This window comes from Macaca mulatta, chromosome 17, assembly GCF_049350105.2.
Source record: "Macaca mulatta isolate MMU2019108-1 chromosome 17, T2T-MMU8v2.0, whole genome shotgun sequence".
Lineage (NCBI taxonomy): Eukaryota > Metazoa > Chordata > Mammalia > Primates > Cercopithecidae > Macaca > Macaca mulatta.
The window spans coordinates 89,439,767-89,450,000 of record NC_133422.1 but is presented as its reverse complement, the minus strand read 5'-3'; the positions used below and the strand labels follow the sequence as shown (position 1 = coordinate 89,450,000).

General features: G+C 48.4%; 1 protein-coding gene and 1 long non-coding RNA gene across 2 annotated transcripts in view; both read left to right on the top strand.

Moving 5' to 3' along the window:
* Positions 1-6,522, top strand: part of LOC144336158 (uncharacterized) — a 9,676-nt gene extending 3,154 nt beyond the window's left edge. Inside the window, exons 2-4 of the long non-coding RNA XR_013407676.1 lie at positions 4,047-4,163; positions 4,691-4,740; positions 5,880-6,522. This is a non-coding gene — a long non-coding RNA (uncharacterized LOC144336158). The remainder of the gene's footprint in view (positions 1-4,046; positions 4,164-4,690; positions 4,741-5,879) is intronic.
* Positions 1,459-3,814, top strand: LOC144336157 (uncharacterized). Its single transcript, XM_077973866.1, has one exon. The coding sequence runs from the start codon at positions 3,338-3,340 to the stop codon at positions 3,713-3,715; it is 378 nt and encodes a 125-aa protein (XP_077829992.1). The 5' UTR covers positions 1,459-3,337; the 3' UTR covers positions 3,716-3,814.
* Positions 6,523-10,234: the final 3,712 nt, after the last annotated feature.

The following is a 10,234-nucleotide window of genomic DNA, read 5'->3' as shown; positions in this document are numbered from 1 at the left end:
GGAATGAAGCTCTGAATTGTGCCAAAGTGGGGAGGCACCCCAAATTCTCAAAGCAATGTTCTTTTTTTTCTTTTTCTTAAGAAACAATTGAGCCTTACCAAATGTCGGGGCCGCACGGAAGCCTTGCATATTTTAAAGTGTAACCTGAGCCTTCGCGGTTTCAGCTTCACTTAAAACATGCAAATTCTTGAAATTGAAAAATCTGAAAAACTTCCGAAGAACTCTGTCTGAATAAATCCATTGGGCGTCGCTTTGAGGAGACAAAACGCACAGCGATTTGGGGCGAGGGATATTTGTGGGGAGGCAGGGACCTGCTGGATTGGGTTTCCAGGGTCAAGGTGTCTCCAGGCCTTCGACGATAGCCTCCGCGCAGAGCAGGGAAGTGGCACCGCTAGGCAGCGAGCTCAGTTGCTCTACTTTTGTGACCCCCACCCCCAACCCCGCCACCCTTGCCTCCAGGCCACTGACCCTCTCCGCAAGCTTTGTCCGATGGACTCCTTCGCCCTTGCGCTGCCGCCCCATCACTCACGCTTGACTGGGGGAAATAAAATCGGCGTTGGCTTTTTAATTCCTTCGGAAAATGTCTCCACCTGATTTCCACCTCCTTTGAGCTTCGTGCTTGATTGGGGGAGGGGTTATTTCGGGATTTTGTTTTTTTTTTTTCAAACAAGAAATTTAGGTACTAATTGTAAACACCCCGTTGCTCTTCTTGAAAGTATGTATCACATTAGCCCAGGCCTTGGAGACACACGACCTATTACTCATTTCTAGCCTCTAGGCAAAGAATTCTATGGAGATCCACCAGTAAAACCAGATTTCTTACGGGAAATTACCAGGATGTCTTCAGACTCTCTTCCAGGGACGACATTACTAGTTGTCGATTTCACTTGAGCACACTCTTCTCTAGCCCACCCCTACCATTTTATTTTGGGATCATCCTAAGGTAATTAGCCATTTGCAGAAAGCTTGAACTCCCTAAAGGAAAGGCACAACCTAGGATAACAGAGACCGAGTGAAGCTTTTCAGATTGATTGTCTCCACTAGGGCCGTATTTTCATAAGGTCGGGAGTGGAGAGGAGTGTCTGCAGAAGGCGGACTACCTTTAAAGGGGCTTTCTCGAACTCAGGAGGTGAGTGGGGCTTCCTAGAGTTGTCACCACCTGCAGGTGGATTTGTCATCGCTCTGCAGTGTCTCCTGGGAAGCCAGCCTGTCCTCCCCAGAGTCCCCCTCAGGTAGTGTCCTAGAGTTCAGGGGAGCCTTTAGCGCTTTCTGCCCTGAGGGTATTGCATGTACAAAAGCTCCTTCGTGCGCGCGCACACATAGTCATCCACTGGGTTTGGAGTGTACCCCTGTTTATTTGTCACCACGTGGTAAACCCCAGATTTGGAAGTCATCACAATGCGGGAGCGCATCAAGATCCAGGGGAGACTGTGTGGGGTTTGGACTGCGCACAAACACAGGGGAATTCTGCACAACAAACATTTGCGCGAGCGCTCTCCCTCGCTCCTCCCGCTTAGCTGGATTTTTGTAAGGGGGTTTCTTTTAAATTGGATTATCCGAATGGTCGCCTACATGGCCTTACTCTGCCTGCATAGACTGGCCGGGTGAAGACGAGTGAAAGGACGCACCGAGAGCCTGAGACAGAAAATAGAGAACTTCTTCAGAGCAGCGTAGGAAAAGTGGGTGCTGGGCGAAACGGAAGGCAAAGAGAGAGGATAGAAGAAGAATCTACGAGAACGAGAATGGAACAGCAGCATTGCAGACGCACCTTCAGGTTCACCTGCGTAAGGCACGCCCAGGGCGGAGGAGTGGAGGGACTGGCGGAAGATCAGGAGACGGCGGAGGACCCAGGGGCCGCCAACCCTGACCCCTCCGCAAAGTGCCTCCCTGAGAGAAGAGACTGGCCAGGTCGGGGAGGGAGGGGTGGGGGAGGCGATGATCACGCAGGCTCTGGCAGGATCTGCACGGAATAGAGGGATCTGGAAGGGAGAGAGGGTCTTGGAGGACAACCCAGCCTCCAGTCCCAGCGATCCCTCCCTCTGGGGCTGGAGCCACATTAGAAAGAAGAGTGTCTGAAATTAGGGCCAGCCTCTCCCCGCTCCTCCCCGCGAATTTAACCCCTGCAGACCCACGGTGGAAAGCAGATTTTGTGCACCCTGAAACTTAAGTCGTAGGGGCTAATTTAGGAAAAAATAAATCATAATCCTGATAGGACTTTAGAAGGGGGGTCGGTACAAGTGTGGGACTCTTTCTTCCCGGAAAATGGAATCTGCCCCTGGTAGACCCTTCCGAAGACCTCAGGATCTTGTTCCCAGCTCCAGTGGTGAGGCGAGTGCCTGGGGGCATCAATAAGCCCTCCTCAGATCATCGCCCTTACCCTCCTTCTCAAACAGCCGCCCAAATTTGGGCTGGTTGGAGAAGGGGCTGGCGGGACAAAGGCGCCAACTGCTTTACCCCAGACCAAGGCTTCCCTGTGCTTCCAGAGCTCGGATTGCTGTGCTTCCTTTTCGGGGACTAGGTTTTCTCTCATAAACTTAGACTTGAGTAGGTCGAGCGGTTGATTAATATGGATTGGAACTCGGCTGCTCAAGGCCGCGTGAATAAACATGAGCGCGCAGCGGCTGCGCTCACCACTCCCTGAACCTCTCTGGGGCGCCGGGAGCCGGAACTGCGAGGCGGCTAGTTCGAGATGCGGGCGGGACTGTGGGTCCGCCTAAACCAGCGCGGTCTCCGTGAGCCCCCCGACCCGCGCACACACACCCTAACCTGGGTGCCCGAGCGTACCTCAGGCTGCACGGATCTGCGCGCACTCACTCTCCGAGGTCTTTGGACACCATTTCTTTGCTTTCTAGAAGCTGCCTCCACTCTAGGATAGAGATTCAGATTTTGGGAACCTGGGGTGCGGGAGGCTGGGGGTGGGGGAGATTCTCCCCATTCTCCAAGTGCTGGGTTAGGGTTACCCAACTTGAATCACTGCGCGAAACAAAGGCGACCCTAAATGTGTCCACGGATGCGTGGGGTGGAGATCCTGGCCCCCCAGCGGGAAAGAATGTGTTGAGCCACGGATTCCGGGGAGTGGCACACCGCGCCCACAGAAGCGTTTGTTTTCTGAAGTCTGCGGGCCTAAAGGCTGCTGTGGGGATCATCACCTTCCCACTACACGTCCAAAGACTTCACCGTCTCCCGCTTGAAAAAGTAGCCCTTGCGACTTGTGTCCCTGAAGCCACCGTGTCTTCGTCTTTGGAACCTACGAGAAGCGACAAAGCTAAGTGTACAAAGCTAAGTGTACGTGTAGGCCTCGGCAGCTTCACCACCCGCTCCTGCCCCGCCCCTGCCCATGGCCTGCAGGTCTCTGTCTCTCCGCTCTCATATGCACACACTGAGTGACCGGTCTGGGCCGGGGCGCAATTGGGTGCCCACCAACCGCAGCGCAGCTCAGAGTCTCAGCGAGGAGGTAAAGGCTTGGCGGGATGAGACTTCCGTGGGCCTTAAGGCCTCCCTCAAGCCTGCAGACTCCTGCTCTGCAAAACCAACAAGGCCCCACGTCCCACCCTGGGCTGCCACCTCTGCCCACACCACGAGTCTAAGTAGTCGGCTTCTTAGCATCCCCAGGACTGAGCGCTCCAGGCGGTGCCGGGAGCGAAGCAGCGCTGGGGAGGTGGGAAGCGCTTCGCAAAAGACACGCATCGTGCCAGTCATTAGGTTGGTGGGATAAGCTCCCATCCCGGGCGAAAGCGCTACTTGGAGCTTGCCGCCCCTCCCTGGTCCCTAGCATTTGTCCGAGTTCACCCAAAGGCGACCCTTGAGATAAGGAGTGGGGTTTGTCTGCTCAGGTGCTGGGGAGGAGACCAAGCCCGGGACCCAACCCAGATCCCAAGGCCCAAGGCTTTTCTTAAAAACTGTTCCCTGGAAAATCGTGTGGGCTTGGGACATCTATTGACCCACGGGCCCCAGCCCAGGTCCTGGGCTGCCTTCCCACATCCAGATCACATTTATTGGACATAAAGTCTGCCCTAGTCTGTGGCTGGGAGCTTTTCTCTTTGCAGGAAGAACAGAGGTTGACAATTCTAGAACCGCAGGGCAAGCCTCGGAGGAGGTTTGGGTCTACTGGTGAAGGAGAAGACAAAGACCGTTCTGCTGGGAAAATGCTGTCTCATAAGAAGGTCAGTAGTGGGCTACAAGACATTTGGCGTCCTGTACTGAAAGATGGAGGTGCAGAGCTAAACAAAGCCCATCTGGGAGAAATTTTATCTATACAATACCAAGATAGACAACCTAAGTCATTTGGGGATGCCAATAAGCCCCTAATAGCTGCTTTTCCTAAGTTCCTAATTTTGTGCCAGATGAGCCTCTCCCACGCACCAGGCCAGGAGGCATCCTTCTCCTTGTATTTTGTATGAATGGCGCCCCCTAGATGCCTCTTTCCCAGGTTTATCTGTAATCTCCCAAACTAGTATTTCCAGTGTATAGATAAGGAGGCGCTTTCCCAAGGTCACACATCAAGTAACTAGTAGAACTTCCAGACGTCTACCTGCCCCCAGAGCCTAACCCCTTTAACCTTGCTACCCTTTGCTATAGATGAAAGGAAATACCCTTCCACAATTTTAGTCACGTAATAAGTTCCCTGACATCTTTGCAAATCAAAACACAAGCTTATTGATAATGTGCTGTTTCTGGAATGCCCCTCCAGGCTGAAAATCCACCCTATCATGACTGCAGACAGACAGGTTGGGGGATACGGTGAGTAGAGGGGGAAAAAACTTTGTCTCACTTTTCTGTCTTAGCAAAACAAACCATCAACAAGTCTTTTTCTCTTGAACCACAAGTGTTCGAAGTCAAGGCTTCTGGTTTAACGTGACTTTCTTTTTTTTTTTTTTTTTTTTTTTTTTGAGGCGGAGTCTCGCTCTGTCGCCCAGGCTGGAGTGCAGTGGCCGGATCTCAGCTCACTGCAAGCTCCGCCTCCCGGGTTTACGCCATTCTCCTGCCTCAGCCTCCCAAGTAACTGGGACTACAGGCGCCCGCCATCTCGCCCGGCTAGTTTTTTGTATTTTTTAGTAGAGACGGGGTTTCACCGTGTTAGCCAGGATGGTCTCGATCTCCTGACCTCGTGATCCACCCGTCTCGGCCTCCCAAAGTGCTGGGATTACAGGCTTGAGCCACCGCGCCCGGCCTAACGTGACTTTCAAAAAGTGAGTGAAAGCCAGGCAGGAAAACCCAGTGGTGAGCAGATTCCCCAGACCATGCCTCACCTTTTCTTCTCTCCCCATCTCTCCTCCTCATTTTCCTTCTCCTAGTTGTAGTTCCCTGTGGGCCTTCTGGCATTTTTCTTAGTCCGAGGAAGTGAAAGTGTTGCTAAACCCTGGTGTAATACCTTCAATGCTTCCTTGTTAAGTATTTGAGGGTGGAGAGCTGTGTTTTGCTGGATTTAGAATCCTTCTGGCTATGTCGCAGGGTACAGTAGAGCAACAAAGGACAGTGAGCCCTGGTTACTAATGCTGTCTCCTGCCATTTTCCAAGGTACCTGGTGCCAATGAGCATTATCTTCATTCCACCCACACAGCTGCTCACCTACTAGGCTCTGTGTACCCATAGACGCTGCCTTCTCTCCTGTGCTGCTGAGGAACAATCCCTGCTCCCAGGAAGGGCCAGCCTCTCCACTGCACACTAGATCTCATTCCTTCTTTGTTAGGCAGCCTCTAAGATGACTTCAATCCCCACCTCCTGGTATTCATGCCTTTGTGTAAACTCCTCCACTTGAGTGTAAGCTGGACTTGCTGCTAACAAATTGAATATGACCAAGTGATTTCCCTTCTCAGATGGTGACTTCTGCTCCCACCCCCCTCTCTCTCTCCCCCAAACCCTGTCTGTCTCTTTCTCAGCTCTTGTTCTAAGGGAAGCAAGCTGCTCCATGGAAAGGCCCACATGGCAAGAGCTGATGTATCTGGCCAAAGGACAGCAAAGACTCGAGGCCTGTCAGCAGTTAAGTGAAAAAGTCACCCAAGCAAGCCTTGAGATGAATACAGCCCCAGCTGGCACCTTGATTGCAGCTTTGGAAGAGACCCTGAGCTAGAAGGTACTCACCAGCAAGGCCCCCTGGATTCAAAATCCACTGAAACCATAAGATAATCTGTTTCTGTTGTTTTAAGCCATTAAGTTTTGGAGTGACTTGTTAGACAGCAAGAGGTAGCAAATATACTGTGTGATGTAGTCAAGGACTACAGTAAGTTCAGCATCAATATGTTGACCTCCTGGTAGACAGGGACCACCAGGTTGCCTAAGGAGGGGTGAACTGGCACAGGTTGGAAATGGAGCAAGTCGAAACTCCTGCACACATGAGTAGTAGGATTGCAGCTGTAAATAGCCATAGCACTGTAGCCTAGGCAACATAGCAAGACCCCATCTCTTTAAAAAAAAGAAAGAAAAGACAAAGAAAGAAACCAAACTTTTTCTTCCCTACTGAATCATTTTTGTCAGCATAAAAAAAATTGTTATTTCCTCTTTTTAAAAAAACCTCTTGGTCAAGAGTGGTGGCTCATGCTTATAATCCCAGCACCTTGGGAGGCTGAGGTGGGAGGATTGCTGCAGCCCAGGAGTTCAAGACCAGTCTGGGCAGCACAGAAAGACTTCATCTCTATAAAAAATAGAAAATTAGTTGGGTGTTGGTAGTGTATGCCTGTAGTCCTAGCTACATAGGAGGCTGAGGCAGTAAGGCAGGAGGATGGTTTGGGTCCAGAAGGTTGAGGCTACAGTGAGCCAAGATCCCTGCCACTGCACTCCAGCATGGATAACAGAGTGAGACCCTATCTGAAAACAAACAAACAAACAAAACAGCAGAACAAAAAACTCTCATGACCTCATTTTTTCTCTGCTCTCTTCCTTTTTACAATGAATTCCTTAAAAAGAAAACATGTCTATATTCCCTATTTCCCTGTTTTCTCTTTTCTCTTGAAATCCCTCCAGTTAGGGTTTGCCTTCCCTCCCCAACACCACTTCACCAAAACTTGCTCTGATCGAGGTCCCCAGTGACTCCCCTGTTGCTACATTGAATGGTCAGTTCTCATCTAACTTGATCTATCAGCAGCATCTGACAGAGTTGATCATGGTCTCCCGTGATCTTTACTTGGTTTTGAGGGCTCCACCCTCAGTCTTTCCACTGTCTCACTGGATGCTCTTTGCTGTTCTCCTTTCCTGGTTCCACTCCTCTCCAACCCTTTATTGAGTTTTATCAAGAAAGATAGGAATTCAGCTGGGTGTGGTGGCTCATGCCTACAATCCCAGCATTTTGGGATGCCAAGGCAGGAGGATCACTTGAGCCCAGGAGTTCGAGAACAGCCTAGGCAACATAGGGAGACCCTGTCTCTACAAAATAAAAATGGAGGAGGAGAAAGAAAGATAGGAATTCACTTAATAGTCTCCAATCTTCAGGCAAGCTGCAATTGTTTTCTGATATTATTATAACAGTTTCAGTTGGAAATCAATATACTGTCAATCATGTATCATTATAACTAGCAATATTTATTTGTCACTATGAGCAAGGGTAAGCTTCAAAGGCACATAAGCCCCAGATTTCAATGACTTAATATAAAAAGTTTATTTTTTACTCCAGCAGGGGCTGTGCTCATCCCAACTGGTGGAGATTCCATCTTAATACATGCTTCTCTGACCACCTGAACAGGAGAATACAGCCTAACAGTCATATGCTAGCTCTTAAAATTTCTCACCAAAAGCAATACTCATCACTTCTGCTCACATTTCATTGGCCAAAGTAGGTCTTATGGCCACACCAAACCTCAAAGGGGGCACAGAATGATAATCCTACCATGTACCCAGAAGGCAGAGAGCCAGAACTATTTGGTGAACGGCACTACTGACCACCTTCATAGATAAACATCCACTGATAAACACCCTCAGTCAAAACAAAACAAAAAACATGCAAACAAACATTACAGCCAGGCTTGGTGGCTCACACCTGTAAGCCTAGTACTTTGGGAGGCCAAGGCTGGAGGATTGCTTGAGCCCAGGAGTTTGAGGCTGCAGTAAGCTAAATATGTATCTTCTCTCTGAATTCAGCAGTCACATTGCTGCTAAGGATTTCTGGAATGTTCATAACAACACCATAGGACTTGAAACTGTCTTTCTGTAGGGCACTGAAGAGTTTCTTGTTGTCTGTGCTTGTACTGAAGAAGAAAGAGAAGGAGGAGCGACTGACGAACTGTAGCCCTAGCTTTTCCTTCTGTCTTTCCAATCTTATATCCACTCTCCCCACACACATACCTGCATTCATCCTTGTATACACATCACACTAAATGAGTCCCTTTCTGGAACTTGTGTTGTAATTCTCCTACCTGTGTCCCCCATGCCCATTCCCAAAGTCTTATACACCTTTCAAAGTTCTGCCCAAGTCTCACATTCTCCATAACTTATTTTTTAGAGATGGGGTCTTTCTATGTTGCCCAGGCTGGACTCGCATTCCTGGCAATCCTCCTACCTCGGCCTCCTGAATAGCTGGGACTACAGCTTCAAACTATTTTGCCTGGCTACCCCATCAACTTTTGATGCCATTTAGGATTTTTCTTATCCTTCTATTTTTTAAATTGTATTTTGTTGCTGTTTTTGTTCTATTAAGCACCTATTAGCTTAATTGAATTTAGTGATTCTGTATATTTGTCGGTACCAGCACAATTGTTTGAAAAACAGAGGTGTCTTATTTGCCTTTGTATATCAGTATAGCACCTTCCCCTTTCCTCAGTGCCTAGTTCAGACTCTGACTCTCAATAAATATTTGTGATAATTTATTCTGTCTGTGTTAAGGTATTTTCTGCTAACTTCTGGACCTACAGACAATTGGAAACACTTCTTTTTTTTTTTTTTTTGAGACAGAGTCTTGCTCTGTCGCCCAGACTGGAGTACAGTGGCTGGATTTCGGCTCACTGCAAGCTCCGCCTCCCGGGTTTACGCCATTCTCCTGCCTCAGCCTCCCGAGTAGCTGGGACCACAGGCGCCCGCCACATTGCCCGGCTAGTTTTTTTGTATTTTTTTAGTAGAGACGGGGTTTCACCGTGTTAGCCAGGATGGTCTCGATCTCCTGACCTCATGATCCGCCCGTCTTGGCCTCCCAAAGTGCTGGGATTACAGGCTTGAGCCACCGCGCCCGGCCTGGAAACACTTCTAACTTTAATCATCCCAAGCTGTATCTTCTCTTCTGACATTACTACACACTCACTAGGCACTTTTCAGTCAACTCAAATCTAAATGCAAGATCTATTCAAAGAAGCCGAAATCTTAGCATTCAAATACCCGATTAAGTCATAAATCCTCTGGGCTCATATCTTGTCTTTCTTGTCCATATCTCGTTGGGCATATAAGGAGGGAAAGGAAGGAGATCATTGAAAACACAATACAGGAGGAACCTGTATTAGTTGTGATAATTATTGTGAGCTACAATGACAAATTACCCCAAATCTCAGTGACTTGACACATTAAAAGTTTATTTTTCATGCATGCCATAGTCTAAGGCAAAACATGTGGTTCCTCTCTAAGCAGTGAGTCAGGATCTAGACTTGTTTTGTTTTGTTGCTAGGCCACCACCTAGGGTTTTCTGGATCTGATTGACAGGCAGTGATAGCCCATGGCTCTTGCAGGGCATTTAATGCTAAGCCTGGGAATGGTAGACTTTACTCCAGCCCATATTCCTCTGGATAAATACACCAACCTAATTGCAATGAATGCTGGGAAATATAATTTACTTGTATGCCAAGAAAAAGAAAGGAAGATTGGGAACATTTCACCTGCTTCTTCTAAAGCCTAGAAAATCATTTATTCACTTTACAACATAAAGACACTGCTCCAACACTTTGGTGAACAGATAGATTCAAATCTATATAAAGGGTACCTGAGGAATTCCTTCATGTCAACAATTAATTCTTGTTTTCTTCTATTTTTCATAAAACCCAGAATTCACTCACTCTTGCCCCCAAAATCAAGAGCTAGGTAGGGAGCCTCTCCCATCAGGTATTTTTTTCCTTTTTCCCTAAACTCACATTACAAAAAACACGCTAGAACTTTTTTTTCCCCCCGCCAGCTCTGCAAAGCATCAGAATCAATGTGAGCTTTTTAACCATCGTAGACACTCAAGGCTCTCTCAAGGCCTACTGAATTAGAATTTTGTAAGACTAGCACTCAGGCACCTATATTTCCAAAACATTCCCCTGATGATTCTGGTACACACCCAGGA